Source organism: Odocoileus virginianus, chromosome 29 (genome assembly GCF_023699985.2).
Source record: "Odocoileus virginianus isolate 20LAN1187 ecotype Illinois chromosome 29, Ovbor_1.2, whole genome shotgun sequence".
NCBI classification, from domain to species: Eukaryota; Metazoa; Chordata; class Mammalia; order Artiodactyla; family Cervidae; genus Odocoileus; species Odocoileus virginianus.
This window is the reverse complement of record NC_069702.1, coordinates 25,317,196-25,333,125: the sequence shown is the minus strand read 5'-3', so window position 1 is coordinate 25,333,125 and position 15,930 is coordinate 25,317,196. Positions and strand designations below refer to the sequence as shown.

General features: G+C 39.9%; 2 protein-coding genes across 3 annotated transcripts in view; one reads left to right on the top strand and one right to left on the bottom strand.

Moving 5' to 3' along the window:
* Positions 1 to 3,498, bottom strand: part of G3BP2 (G3BP stress granule assembly factor 2) — an 87,938-nt gene extending 84,440 nt beyond the window's left edge. The window contains exons 1-2 of the mRNA XM_020904137.2: positions 3,264 to 3,498; positions 3,045 to 3,164 (exon numbers count right to left, since the gene is read on the bottom strand). The gene's annotated coding sequence lies outside the window, so the exon portion shown is untranslated. The remainder of the gene's footprint in view (positions 1 to 3,044; positions 3,165 to 3,263) is intronic.
* Positions 3,499 to 3,606: 108 nt separating this feature from the next.
* USO1 (USO1 vesicle transport factor) overlaps positions 3,607 to 15,930 on the top strand; it is an 80,628-nt gene continuing 68,304 nt past the window's right edge. For both annotated transcript variants that reach the window (XM_020904144.2, XM_020904142.2), the window contains exon 1: positions 3,607 to 3,869. In XM_020904144.2, the coding sequence (XP_020759803.1) occupies positions 3,804 to 3,869 (66 nt within the window). In that variant the 5' untranslated portion in view covers positions 3,607 to 3,803. The remainder of the gene's footprint in view (positions 3,870 to 15,930) is intronic.

Below are 15,930 nucleotides of genomic sequence, written 5' to 3'. Positions count from 1 at the left end.
ATGGAGGGGTTGCCATTCCCTTCTCCAGCGGATGTTCCCTACCCAGGGAACAAACCCTGGGTAGATTATTTACCGCCTGAGCCACCAGGGAAGCCCAAGTAACATCTGAGCAGGCTTAAATAAGGTGAAGGGAGTGAGGCATTTCTCTACGTGGGTAGAGGAGCAGGCATCCAAAACACAGCAAAGACAAGCACAAAGGCCATGAGGGGAAATCAAGTTTCAGAAACCTAAGGAAGCCAGTGTTGCCGGAGTGGAGGGAATAAAGCAGGAAATGAGTGAGGTCAGGGAGACAACAGAGAGGCCAGATCACACAGGGACTTGTAGACCACCTCCCTACCTAGTGCATAATCATTGTCTTGAGTCTAGAGAGGTCAGACAGGATAGTACATGAGAGCACAGGCTTTGGAGTCAGATTACCAATTTATCTTCCAGCTCTGCCACTTTCTACCTGTGTGACATCAGGCAAGTTACTCTCTGTCCCTGTTTTGTCATGGGAAAAATGGGGCTAATAACATTATTCACTTCATAAGGTTGTTGGAAGAATTAAGCAATTTATTTCTTGTAACGTCCTTTGAATAGTCTAGCAAAGAGCGAGCACAAGTGTATTTGATACTGCTATTATTGTTTGGTTCTGAATGTCAATTACTGCTTCATCATTATCGATTTATTTTGCTGTGTGTTGTTTGGTTAATGGATAAAATTTAATGCAAAATTTTATCAACAATATTTTTGAACCCTGACTTTTCCAGTAACTAGTCTTTAAAAACCTATATGTGATTGATACATTTTAAACACAAATTATCACCTCCACTCATCCTCTGAAGCAGGTATGGACAAAACTCTACCGCATTACCACCACCCTCAACCAATGTTGTGCAATGATATTTCATTGTTATTGCTGAGTTTGCTATAGAAAATAAGAAAGGATGAGGAAAGTGGGACACTGAAGAGAGCCACTGGGCTCGGGGACTGGCAGCAAGCAAATCTAAAAACGAATTTCAAATCAATGAGTTTTGTTAGTTGTTCTGTTCTCAGAAAAATCACTTTTATTCACCCAAGTTAACATTTTGAAAACTGAAAGTCACTCAGTCGTGTCTGACTCTTTGCAACGCCACGGACTATACAGTCCATGGAATTCTCCATGCCAGAGCATTGGAGTGGGTAGCCTTTCCCTTCTCCAGGGGATCTTCCCAACCCAGGGATCAAACCCAGGTCTCCCGCATTGCAGGCAGATTCTTTACCAGTTGAGCCAAGAATTATATGTATCTTAATGATTTGTGGCATTCTTCCATTGAATATTTAGATATATAAAAGTGAGAAGTATAATAGCACAAGTCGGGCAGTCACAATTTTTTCATGTTTTCTTTCCCTATATTTAAGAAATGGTTCTTGAGCATCTGCTAAACTCACTGAAATTTGAAACAAAGCAGGGCATTTTGGAAAGGTTGGTGCCTTAAAACGGTTCTGCTAAAACGTGAAGGCGCTGCTTTTTATTACCAAATAATACATGTAATAGACATCCATGAGCCCCACTCCATCTCAGAGCTTTACCCCTAGAGGTGAGGAGAGGCTCAGGGAGGGGGTGAGACTTAAGGACCAGATGAAGTTCTTTGCAGATATTACTTGGTAATAAAAATGCTGAGCATTTATTGGTTACTTTTTTTAGGCTGCAAGGAAATGCCCTGGTGGAAAATGTCTAAAGCAAACTGTCAAGTGTCCAGTTTTAACACAGAGGACAATGCTTAGTGTACAATATTTTCGGCAGTATGATCCCCACTGTTCTTCAACTCACATAAGCTTAAAACCTTGGCACTTGGAAAGGGAACTGCACCATAGTCTTTGTGGTATGTATTATCTGCGATCCCACCTTACAGATGAAAAAAAAGACCTTCCTCCTCATCATTATATTAGTATATCCTTTAATGTTTTCTTCATGTATCTATCAATATCACCTTTTATGGGAGAATGCTAAGCCACAGAGATAGAAAAATGAAAAACACAGTCTGCCATTAACAGTCTGGCTCAGTGGGCATTTATTGACAGCTTCCCACGTATCAACAACTGCAAAGGAATAGCATATACACATGTATCTAGATTTCAGGAGGAGCTTTCTGAAGATACCAAAGTTAAATTTTAAGAAACTAGCAGGAGTTTCCTTGATGAAGTGGAGGGAGGGGAAGGACACATCCAGGCATATACCCAGAGTACGTGGGGGAGGCAGGAGCTGAAAAAACAGGCAAGAGCCAGAACATAACAGGCCTATACATCAAGCTAAGGAGTTTGGATTTTATTTTGGGGTGAATGGGCGACAACTGGAGGATTTTCATAAGAGGACTAATGTGGACAGATGTTTTGTCATTGTCAGACTCACCCAAGAGTGGACTTGCATGACCGAAAGAAACCCAAGGCTTAAATGCTGACAAACTAGTTAGGAAGCTATTGCCCGTAATCTTGGTGAAAAATGACGAGAACATAAACTATGTCAGAGGCAGAGAGCATGGAGAGTAGAGACCTATTTGAAAAGTAGTCTATAAATAGGCATGACAGGATTTGCCTACTGGACCTGTCGGGGTGAAATCCAGAGTTTCAGATTCCTCCCAGCTTCCTCCTTCCAGCTTAGGCAATTATTTGGCTAGTGGTACTAATGAGTGTGGCAGGGTACATGAACGAAGCATACTGATTTTTTTTTTTTTTTTAAGGAAGGCTGGGGAGTCTGAGACCTGTGGGGCATCCAACGGGAGAGGTGTATGAATCAGTTATAACTAGACTCTGCGCTTTTACGTTCAAGACATTGACAAGACTACTCCATAGCATGTGTATCTGGCACTCTCATTTCGAAAGAAACAAGGCATACGGATTTGAAAAACGAATATTTTTCATGCTAACCGCCCCCCGCCACACACACACGCTGAAAATGTAGGAGTTTAGTGTTAATAACAAAACATCATGTTCCCTGCTGCCAAACTGACACTGCAGATCAACGTATTTTCTCTGGTAAGCCAAATGTGGTTTCCTCCTCACACCCCTAGAAAATAGCGGTGTACCTGGTATTTAGATCCAGGAATTCCTTTTGGCAGGTTGGAAGAGCAAAAGCTGAGAAATGCGCCCTCCCGTGGCAATGGAATGAGGGGGCTCAAGTACCCTTTTTTCCACCAAACAAAGCCCTGTAAAGAAATGCAATTTGTGGGGATGAGAAGGCCACAAAGCTCGTGCTGGTATACCGCAAAACCAAATGAACCCTCTCAGAGGCCGGGACCCCTTACCTGTCACGTCGGCCGAAGGAAAATTTCACTTTCGACTCAACCAAATACGACCCCAGACTTGACAGCTTGCAGTAAGTCCCGCCCGGCAACAATTAAACACCTTGCAAGCCAAAATGCGTACACAATTCGTGAGGTCCCCTGCCGGCAGGGCCGGGCTCGGACCACGTGGGTGGTTGGGGCCAGCAGGAGGCACCAGGCGAAGGCGGGAGTGGGAGGCGTGTTCTTACGGGGGGAGGGCGGAGCCTGCGCAGTGGGCGGGGCTTTGGAGGACCCGGGCTACCAGCCTCCTCTCGCCTACTTTCCCCCTTTGCCTTCGCCCTTCGAGCCGCCACGTAATGCCACGTCCCCGCGCATGCGCATCTCAACTGGTGGCGGACGCTGTTTCCGGGCTTAGGGAGCTGGAGCGGCCGCCGAGTAGGCTGTGGCGGTGGCGGCCGGGGAGTGCAAAGTGCAGGCTTGGGGGTCAGGCCCTGCGGAGGACAGGGGAAGTTATCTCTTCTTTCCCGAAAAGGCCGGTAGAGCCCGTGGCTGAGCGGCAAGATGAATTTCCTCCGCGGGGTTATGGGGGGTCAGAGTGCCGGACCCCAGCACACAGAAGCCGAGACGGTGAGAGGAGCGGCGGGTCCGGGACTTGGGAAGGGTCCGGGCAGAAACCGGGACGGAGGACATGGGGGCCCGGAGGTCCCCCCCCCACTGTGCGTCACCGTGGGCCGGGAGTGTACATGCCGCCTCCCCTTTTGCCCCCGTGCCTCTCTTCCTCTCCTGAAACCCGCAAGTTATTCCCTCACACCCGCAGCGCAACCCCCAGCGCTGAGGCTTGGCCCTGCTGACAGCAGCCGCGCCCCGAAGCCCCGCAGGCCGCTTGGTGGTGGTCCGCGGTGGTACCGCCGGGAAAGTCATCCATCCTGGGCAGAAGTGGCCTCCCACGCCCTTCGGGGCCGCGGGCCTGTCCCTCCCGTTTCGCCAGTGTCTTCACTGGCGGTAATTAACCTAAAGTCCACCTCCCTCGCAGTCTGGAATGGGGCTTTGAGGAAGACTGCAGGAAGGTTTAAAACCCAGCAGTTGACCAGAACAAGTGTCTGAGAATAATACGATAGTTTGGGTCACAAAGCCACCTGCCCCTGCCCCTTCAACTGGAGGCAGGTCGTTCTTCCAGGTGTTATTAGTTCGGACCCCGTTTTTCAGCCTCACCCACTATTTGGGAAATACTCGCTTGGACGTTGTGGTGATCTTTCGCGCTCAAAATGCTTTGGGAACAGGCGTCCCTTCCATTCTCCCCATTCAGAAGTCTGAACTCGTGGTAACGGGATTTGCAGCGTCACTTTAAAAAAATTGTTAGCTACTCAACACAGTTTTTGTTAAGTTGGTTCGATTTTAGGTTTAGGATAAATCTCGAAGTTTGGTTCGTGTCTGTTAGGAATAAGTGTATGACTTTTTTTTTTTTAACTATTGGTTTGACAGTAATTTTAGGTCTACAAAAAAGTGACAAAGTATGACACTGTAAAAGTAAACTGTGGTTAGTATTCGTATAGCTACTGAGTTGTCTATGAACGTTGATCCTATGTTCTGTGTTACTGGGATCCTGAAGGTCCAATAATAGTTTTCATCTGTCAGACTGTTCTTTGTAGTTTACATTCTCATTCTCCTTAGATCCCCAACCACCTTGCAGGATATGTTATAGTATCCTCACTTTACAAATGAAAACTTGAGGCTTAGAGAGGTGAAGTCACTTGACCTAAGTCACACTGCAAGTAATGGAGCCAGAATTCAACCAAAGCTGCCTTACATCAAAACCTAGGCTTTACTGCTGATGTGTGTATTTTAATACATATCTGGGAATTTTGGAAATTTATGTAATTATTAAAATTAACATCATCTGAATTAGAACTGTTGAAAGCAGAAGCTGAAAGCTGGTGAATCTGCCTTCCTTCATTTGAAAATCAGGAGATTTCACACGCGGTCGCGTGCATACATACACATACACATGCTCTCTCCAGGTTACCATAGTCACAGCCCACCTCTTCAGCTTTTGTTCATGTATTTTATCTGTCTGATATTTTTGTATGAGGCACCAGGTTTTAAAGTGTGGTTTATTAGAACTTGATTTGAATCCTTGCCTTCCACCTCTCATTGGATTGAATAGGCAAGAGATGACTAGTATGAGTAAAATCAGAAAAATGCCTACTCTAATGGGTGTAATGAGGATTAAGTGAAATAAAAAATGGAAAGAACCCAGCACTTAGTATGTGTTCAATAAAAGCTAAGTTTTTATTACTTTTTTTTTTCTTTTCCTTTTTTTGGCTGTGCTATGCAACATGTGTGATCTTAGTACCCAGGCCAGAGACGAAACCTGTACCCCCTGCCTTGGGAGCTTGGGGTCTTAATCCCTGAAGTGCCAGGGAAGTCCCTTATTACGTGTTTTCAGGGAAAGAATATTTTTTTTGTTATAGTCTTGTCACAATGTCCTCTCTAGCAAAGATGGTGCACAACTAATTGATTATAGGATTTTAAAGCTGAAAGGCTCTTTGCAGATCATCCAGGTGGAACCCCTTCATTTTACAAGTTAGGAGACTGGAGCACAGAGCTCTGAAGCCACTTGCATAGTAATGCAGAGCTGAGACTAGAGCACTTTGATCTTGCCATAGTGAATGGAGCGACATAGCTTTTATATCATGATTTCAAAGGGAAACTGGAATCACTTGTGTATCATGTATATATAAACTGAAAGGAAAGTGGGAGGCCCTTGTTCTTGCCTAACCTTGAACGTATATATTCAAAATTGTAAAACCAATGTCTTCTGATGAGAATTAATAGTTTACTCTGAGTTACTGTTATTCTATTTACTCAGCATGAATAAAATTTATTTCACCATCTCATTCCATCCGGAAGAGTAGTTGGTTAATACAGGGTCGTAAGTTACTAATTTAGGAGTATTTATAGGGCATCAGTAGACTGTTGGTATAATATTAGATCTTTTAATTGGTGATTTGATGTGACCTGGATATTCTAGTTGCCAGAGCTTAGAATTTCTAACTTCTGCTTTATCAGTATTTTGTAGTTTCCTCCATTTCTGCAAAGTTATATTATTTCCATTGTGGTTTCCCTTCTTTTTTGCTTTTCTCATCTTTTCCAGTGGAAAGCCTCTTTTCATTGTCTTAAGTTCTACCTCTCCTTTAAATCCATCATGGATCCCTTCCCTAATTTGCACCCCTTATTTTTTCATCCACTAAACTGCAGATCATATTTCTCCTCTGATTAATCTTCAGATTAACTAGACTGTGCATTTCTTAAACTTTCTACCCTTTATATCTGCTGCATCTCTTCTAGACTCTTAAACATCTTTGGTGCAGTGTTCATATATATTTTAATCTCTTTTTCCATACTAGTACTAGGTGTTAAAACAATAACTAGGTGTTAAAACAATACTTTTTAAAGACTGTAGGAATCAAAGTTCTGAAATGATTGAAATTCATTATGTCAAACTTTTTACTTCAGGGATTTTTCAGATTTGCTGTGCTTTGACTGCTTTCCTGCTTTTCCTTAAACTTCTCCTAAATGTTTGAGTTGTATTATTGATTGTATGGTACCTAGCTTTTCATACTCAGTTAACAGTAACTTTGGGCTGGTATTAAGGTGTTCTCTAGAAACAACGTAGTAAATATTTGTGTTTATAGCATATGGTGGTCAATAATTCTATGAAGTTTTAAATATTTAAGTCTGGAGTTTCATTCACATTAAACCTTTCATATTTCATAGCATCAGATACTTTTTAATTTGATTTCTCTTTTTTACTTCAGTAGAGAAAGGCATTAACTGGTTTCTGATGATTAAAGCCTCCTTGGCCTTGGCATACTTTGCTAGGTCCAGATAAACACTGATCATAGTAAATATCCTACTCATTTGTTTGGGTGCTCGTGCTAAGTGCTGTGTCACCTCAGTCCTGTCCAGCTCTTTGTGACCCAATGGACTGGTACCCCACCAGGCTCCTCTGCCCATGGAATTCTCCAGGCAAGAATACTAGAGTGGGTTGCGGTGCCCTCCTCCAAGGGATCTTCCTGACCCAGGAATTGAACCTTCGTCTCTTAAGTCTCCTTCGTTGGCAGACAGGTTCTTTACTACTAGTTCAAACTGGGAAGCCCTTTTGAGAGCTCATACATGCTTAATTTTCCATCTACCTTCCAACTAATACCTTCTTTTTTGAAGGTGAGTTTCTTGCAGATTCCAAGAAAAATGTTAACTATTTGTGATGATGAATCATAGGGGTGGGGTTCTCTTCTCAAATTGTGTCCCAAAACATGAAAGCTGCGAAAGTCCAGAAAAGATATGTAGAATTACTGTACTGCTAAAGTGTCTTTTTTTAGATCAGACTTTGGTCAGCTGACTTGAAAAGCAAAAGGGCTATATGGACACAGCTGTAGTTTCTTTTAATAAAAATTGTTATTAAGGAATGTGCACTTAAATTTAGACACAGTTTTTGTTTAGTCGAGCACATTATATACCCCGTTACTATAAAATGTGTAGCCTGAAACTCCTATATCTGGCTTCGTGGTTCATATTCTACATTAATAACCCGGTCAGTGTTGGAACTGGTAGGCGTTTTCTCTCCTGGCTCTCTCACAATAACAGTGTCAGACAAAGCCATAGTAATGATTTGTGTTTTGATCACTATACCCAACCAAAGGTGTCTCATATTCTTTAAAAGTAGTGCCTATTGAAAACTCCATGGCTTTCTTGAAGGTTAATTATGTAGAGTATTTGTATCATTTAAAATTTACATATCAAAGTGTGTCCCAAAAAATGTGAGTGGCTGTAGTTGAAAGGATTTTGTTACTAAAGACATATACTGTGTGATGGTCAAAAACAAAACAAAAAACCTGGTATTTGTACAAGGTTTATTAAACAGACAGTATGTTACGTTTACAAATATTTTCCAGATGGAGTTAGAAAGTAAGTTGTGTTTGTCAAATCTAATTGATCATATCCTTTTTCTCCCTCCAATAAGACCTCCCTGTAGGTCTAGTGTTCTGAGAAACATATATTGGATAAAATGTTCCTAAAGGATATATTTTTTAAAGGAATGCTGCATTTATTTTTATTTTTTTTTCCATTTATTTTTATTAGTTGGAGGCTAATTACTTCACAACATTGCAGTGGTTTTTGTCATACATTGAAATGAATTAGCCATGGATTTACATGTATTCCCCATCCCGGTCCCCCCTCCCACCTCCCTCTGGGTCTTCCCAGTGCACCAGGCCCAAGCACTTGTCTCTTGCACCCAACCTGGGCTGGTGATCTGTTTCACCCTAGATAATATACATGTTTTGATGCTGTTCTCTTGAAACATCCCACCCTCACCTTCTCCCAGAGTCCACAAGTCTGTTCTCTACATCTGAGTCTCTTTTTCTGTTTTGCATATAAGGTTATCGTTACCATCTTTCTAAATTCCATATATATGTGTTAGTATACTGTAATGGTCTTTATCTTTCTGGCTTACTTCGCTCTGTATAATGGGCTCCAGTTTCATCCATCTCATTAGAACTGATTCAAATGAATTCTTTTTAATGGCTGAGTAATATTCCATGGTGTATATGTACCACAGCTTCCTCATCCATTCGTCTGCTGATGGGCATCTAGGTTGCTTCCATGTCCTGGCTATTATAAACAGTGCTGCGATGAACATTGGGGTGCATGTGTCTCTTTCAGATCTGGTTTCCTCGGTGTGTATGCCCAGAAGTGGGATTGCTGGGTCATATGGCAGTTCTATTTCCAGCTTTTTAAGAAATCTCCACACTGTTTTCCATAGTGGCTGTACTAATTTGCATTCCCACCAACAGTGTAAGAGGGTTCCCTTTTCTCCACACCCTCTCCAGCATTTATTGCTTGTAGACTTTTGGATAGCAGCCATCCTGACTGGCGTGTAATGGTACCTCATTGTGGTTTTGATTTGCATTTCTCTGATAATGAGTGATGTTGAGCATCTTTTCATGTGTTTTTTTGCCATCTGTATGTCTTCCTTGGAGAAATGTCTGTCTAGTTCTTTGGCCCATTTTTTGATTGGGTCATTTATTTTTCTGGAGTTGAGCTGGAGGAGTTGCTTGTATATTTTTGAGATTAATCCTTTGTCTGTTGCTTCATTTGCTATTATTTTCTCCCAATCTGAGGGCTGTCTTTTCACCTTGCTTATAGTTTCCTTTGTTGTGCAAAAGCTTCATTAGGTCCCATTGGTTTATTTTTGCTTTTGTTTCTAAAATTCTAGGATGTGGGTCATAGAGGATCCTGCTGTGATTTATGTCAGAGAGTGTTTTGCCTATGTTCTCCTCTAGGAGTTTGATAGTTTCTGGTCTTACATTTAGATCTTTAATCCATTTTGAGTTTATTTTTGTGTATGGTGTTAGAAAGTGTTCTAGTTTCATTCTTTTACAGGTGGTTGACCAGTTTTCCCAGCACCACTTGTTAAAGAGGTTGTCTTTTTTCCATTGTATATCCTTGCCTCCTTTGTCGAAGATAAGGTGTCCATAGGTTCGTGGATTTATCTCTGGGCTTTCTATTCTGTTCCATTGATCTGTATTTCTGTCTTTGTGCCGGTACCATACTGTCTTGATGACTGTGGCTTTGTAGTATAGTCTGAAGTCAGGCAGGTTGATTCCTCCAGTTCCATTCTTCTTTCTCACAGTTACTTTGGCTATTCGAGGTTTCTTGTATTTCCATACAAATTGTGAAATTATTTGTTCTAGTTCTGTGAAAAATACCGTTGGTAGTTTGATAGGGATTGCACTGAATCTATAGATTGCTTTGGGTAGTATAGCCATTTTGACAATATTGATTCTTCCAATCCATGAACACGGTATATTTCTCCATCTGTCTGTCTCCTCTTTGATTTCTTTCATCAGTGTTTTATAGTTTTCTATGTATAGGTCTTTTGTTTCTTTAGGTAGATATACTCCTAAGTATTTTATTCTTTTTGTTGCAATGGTGAATGGTATTGTTTCCTTAATTTCTCTTTCTGTTTTCTCATTGTTAGTGTATAGGAATGCAAGAGATTTCTGTGTGTTAATTTTATATCCTGCGACTTTACTATATTCGTTGATTAGCTCTAGTTAATTTCTGGTAGAGTCTTTAGGGTTTTCTATATAGAGGATCATGTCATCTGCAAACAGAGAGAGCTTCACTGCCTCTTTTCCTATCTGGATTCCTTCTACTTCTATTTCAGCCCTTATTGCTGTGGCCAACACTTCCAAAACTATGTTGAATAGTAGTGGTGAGAGTGGGCACCCTTGTCTTGTTCCTGATTTCAGGGGAAATGCTTTCAATTTTTCACCATTGAGGGTGATGCTTGCTGTGGGTTTGTCATATATAGCTTTGATTATGTTGAGGTATGTTCCTTCTATTCCTGCTTTCTGGAGAGTTTTAATCATAAATGGATGTTGAATTTTGTCAAAGGCTTTTTCTGCATCTATTGAGATAATCATATGGTTTTTATCTTTCAATTTGTTAATGTGGTGTATTACATTGATTGATTTGCGGATACTAAAGAATCCTTGCATTCCTGGGATAAAGCCCACTTGGTCATGGTGTATGATTTTTTTAACATGTTGTTGGATTCTGTTTGCTAGAATTTTGTTAAGGATTTTTGCATCTATGTTCATCAGTGATATTGGCCTGTAGTTTTCTTTTTTTGTGGCATCTTTGTCTGGTTTTGGAATTAAGGTGATAGTGGCCTCATAGAATGAGTTTGTAAGTTTACCTTTTTCTGCAATTCTCTGGAAGAGTTTGTGTAAGATAGGTGTTAGCTCTTCTCTAAATTTTTGGTAGAATTCAGCTGTGAAGCCATCTGGTCCTGGGCTTTTGTTTGCTGGAAGATTTCTGATTACAGTTTCGATTTCCTTGCTTGGAATGCTGCATTTAAAATAGAAGTCCTTCCTTATCATCAGCTCTATAGAGTTCATGAACTCTTGCCCTTTGGGTAACCTAAAAGACAAAATAATTCTTGATGTTTTATGATTTATAATTATAATCACTTCAATTATCTTTCAGGAGAGAATATAAGAATTTCTTATGTAAATTTGACTTTCTTTTTGAACATGTACCTCTTATTATTTATACTGCTTTGTCTGGTTTTTCTGTTGTATATATCCTAGAAAAGGCATGCTTATATTTTTATACCTCAGGGAGAAATGCCACAAACTTTCTGTGTATAAAAAGTCACAAATTTTTATAATTAAAATTTGTAATTTATAAAATTTATAATTTTAGTTTATAATTTGAAAACTTGTGTACTGTTAGACTTTGAATTGCTAGCATTTGTGATAAGTTATTTGTTAGACAAATTTCAGTATGATGCCTTGCTTAAAAGCGTGTGTTTTTGGAAAACAGGTAATTTCTTAGAGAAAGCATGGAGAATAGATGAAGCAGTATATTATGTTGGCTAACTTATTAGTAATTGTAATGGAAATAGATTGTGTTAGGTTTATGGATTAATCTGAAAAGAGACTGGTGTTTGACTTTGTAATCACCCCCTCCCCCCCACTTTAAGATTGAAACAGTTCAGATCATGTGAAGATAAGTCCGGCTCTTGGTTTTTTTTTTTTCTTTTTTTAATAAAATCTTCTCAGTGATAGAATTTGATTTAAAACAAATTTCTGGCTCTTTCTGTAATCAAAACCAGTAACTTTTTGTTTCATTAAAACAACATAAATCGAATTGACTGTTGATTAGCATGAGTTGCTTTAGTCCTGTAGTCATAGTTAGGGAAATTCTCTCCAAAGAAGTTATAACTATGTTTTAAACCTCATGAAGGCAAAGTTATATCAAACAAGTTGGGGGATTTCCCTGGCAGTCTCGTAGTTAAGACTCTGTGCTTCCAGTGCAGGGGGTACAGGTTCCATTCCTGGTTGGGGAACTAAGATCCTATATGCATAGTAGCCAAAAATTTTTTTTTTAAGGAAAGAAAGAAAAGAAAAAAGTTGATATTAGACGCTTGATAAGTATCTGTTGAATAAATGATTGAATAGTTGAATTTGATTTTTTTAAATTGGCATTACTGACTTTCATTTTCTCATGTCAGTTAAATAGTTACTGAATACTAGAAATTATGAATTTCTCTTAGGAATTGTGAAAAAATACTGCAAACTGCTTTATGTCAGAGTCCTTTAAATGTACCTCAGCATCCTAGTTTTATGGTACCTTCTCTTTTTCCCTTCTTATTTCTCAGTGATTTCTTATTTTCATATTCCTCATCTCAGATTTTTCTTCCCTATTCATTCCTTTTCCTTTTTTGGTCTCTTGTGTATCACTGAGTAAAAATAAACTATTAGCAAACAAGTTTACACTATTAGTAAACAGAAGAAGCAAACAAATGCAGATTATGCTGTGCTTTCGTGCTGTGTCCAGCTCTTACAACCCCATGGACTGGAGCCCGCTAGGATCCTCTGTCCATGGAATTTTCCAGGCAAGAATACTGGAGTGGATTGCTATTTCCTACTCCAGGGTATTTTCCTGATCCAAGGACTGAACCCACATCTCCTGCATTGGCAGGCAGATTCTTTACCACTGTGCCATAGGCATGAGGTTGTAATTGGGCTTTACTAGTTATTAATGGAATTTTTTGTCCTTTTCATATTTTTCTTGACAAGTGAACTTGTGAATCTCACATGACAATCTCATCAGGCAAGAGTCCTGATACATAATCACCTCATGAGCTACATGATGTTATACATATTATTTTACTAATTAGCTTTTTTATTTTATTATACAAAATGCCAAACAATACTAGTAAAGTTTAAGCCCTCTTTGACTGCCATCTCCAATTTCAGTTCTGTTTCCTGAAATAACTGCTATTCTTATTTTGGTATAAATCCTTCCACACGCTTATAAATAATCATGCAGTATGAAATTATATATTTGTATGGGCATGTTTATCTCTTTTTCATAAATGATACACTGTTTATAGTGTTCTGCAGCTATCTTTTTCATTGGTATGTCTTGGAGATCTTGGCATATTAAAACAAAGCTACTTTATTAGAAATTACTTAAGACACCGGATTTTTAGTTTTCTAAACTGCATACCCTCTTCTAAGCGACTATAAAAGTATCTTGATAACAAGAGTGAATGGTCAGTTGTTCAATTTTGTCTGACTTTTTCAGTCCATGTCTAATTCATCATTGTATTTGTCTCTGAGAAAATCCAGTACCTAGTTAGCATAGTATGAATTAATTGAAATACTTCTGTCTCTGAAGTTTTTCCTTATTACTCCCTTCAATACTTTTAATTAAAACTGTGAGTTAAATTTTCCTCATATGTATGTTTTCTCGTTAGAACTGGGTTTTTGTTGTTGTCCTTGTTAGTGCATAATACTCTGTTTAATGCAAGAATCACAGTATCAAATCCCAGCAGTGTCAGGTGGGTAACATCAGTATTCGGTGAAGCAGGTCAGGTTAGAAAAGAGAGCCGAGAGGCCTGGGATGGAACTGAAGCCTGCATATCCTGCCTTGAGGGTGTAGCTGGTGTTCAGCTTCAGCCAGTTGCTGCAGAGCTTAATGGTTTTAAATCCCATCCCCATACTGTAAACATGCGTCTTTTGCACAGTCTGTTTATTGTCATGTGCTTTGCATTTTTGTGCTTTTTGTTGATTTCACAGTTAAAACTGGCCCAGAGTATGGTGCTGAGGTCTTACCTGGTGTTCCGAAGGATGAGGAAGTTGTGATGTAGCTTAGGGAGAAAATGTGTTTGTTAGATTAGCTTGCCTCGGGCATGAGAAATAGCACTTTTAGCTGTGAGTTCAGTGTTAATGAATCAAGATATATATTGAGCAAGATGTCTTTAAACAGAAGCACACATTAAACAAGGTTATGTATTGGATCCAATGATGAAAATGTTACCAGAGGCTCATAAGGTCCTAGGCCTGTATTTTCCTTAGGTACATTGGCTCTGCTGCTGCTAAGTTGCGTCAGTCGTGTCCGACTCTGTGTGACCCCACAGACGGCAGCCTACCAGGCTCCCCCGTCCTTGGGATTCTCCACGCAAGAACCCTGGAGTGGGTTGCCATTTCCTTCTCCAACGCATGAAAGTAAAAAGTAAAAGTAAAGCCACTCAGTCCTGTCCGATCTTCGCGACCCCATGGACTGCAGCCTACCAGGCTCCTCCATCCATGGGATTTTCCAGGCAAGAGTACTGAGTGGGTTGCCATTGCCTTCTCTGGTACAGTGGTTCAGTATCTGCCAGTTCAGTGTTCATGATAACTGTAGAGCATAACTGTCAGGAATTACAAGCCCCAGTGGTGTTCAGAAAGTAGATGAACAGTGAGTCAGTCAGGTGGTCTGTTAAAGCAGATACTAGAATAAGAGCAAAGGCTGATATATTCTGGAATTGTCTTTAAATGTTTCTGTTATTGAAGCACTAGTTGAAAACTCGCTTGTTATAAATAATCCAAATCAATATATAGGCTCAAATTGCCCCTTTCTTCCTCTCTCCACAATCTTATTTCCTGTTACCAGGAGTAATCTCTAAGGAAGTTTTGTGTACATCCTTCCAGAGTGTTTGCTTTGCATTTACCAATGTTTATCACTTAAACGAGTTTATTTATAGACTGAGATGGTTATATTCACAGATATTTGATTTTTTTTTAATTTTAGCAGAAGTATTAGAATATTTCTATTTACTAATTAATGAACATAGTTGGGTCCCCACAGCAAGAGTTGTGTTTTTTTTTTTAATTAAAAGTTTCTTTGTTTCAAGTAAATAGGGTGAAGTGTCTTTTTTGATTGTTACCAGTATACTGTTCTATAACCTTACGTGTATTGACTGTGCGTTGAATTTTGAACAACACCAACCTTCTGCACAGTGGAAAATCCTCCTGTAATTTATAGTTGTCTCTGTGTATCCTCTGTTCCTCGATATCCTCAGATTTAATTGATTGAGAATCTATAGTATTTGCTGTTGAAAAAAATCCAAATATAAGTGGACCTGCACAGCTCAGATCTGTTGTTCAAGGGTCAACCACATTTACATCTCTGTTGATTCAGGCAGTAAAATTCTGGGAACGTCACTTGTTTCAAGTCTACAGAGGTCATCTGAAATGTTGTGCCTCGGTCGTATGCTGTGATGAGTATTTTTAAAAGGCCTAGGGACAAATATTTGACTTTTTACAAAAGTAGACTGGATTCGTATATTCTGTATTGTAACTCATTCTTTTGATCAATAATGGCAGCAAAATGTTACCTGAAAAGGAGCAAGATAGCATTAAAATCTGTGGGATTTAAACTTGTACTTCCTTTTAAGTAAGAGTGTCAACTAGGCTAACAGCCTTTGACTAGTAAATTCATGCATTTTTCTTTAAATTACTAAGTGGCCTCATTGGTCAGTTTCTTGAGAGAGTGAGTGAGTTGCTGGCAACAAAGCCTCTCACCTCAGGATCCCATTTGGGACACTGAATAAATATATTCTTCTGTTCTAAAATACTGTCCTTTTTTCTTCTGATGGTAAGGTCCTCTTTCACTCTGCTTCCCTGCTTTTCTGCTTGCTACATTCTTGTTACCCTTAACCCACACGTCCACCATATCCAAATCACTCCTTAAGTTGGGGCCTTCTGACCAGCTGTGCTATCCAGAGTAGTATTGTCCTTCCAGTCTCATTTCTCTATATCATTCCCTTCATCATGCTTACTATTTT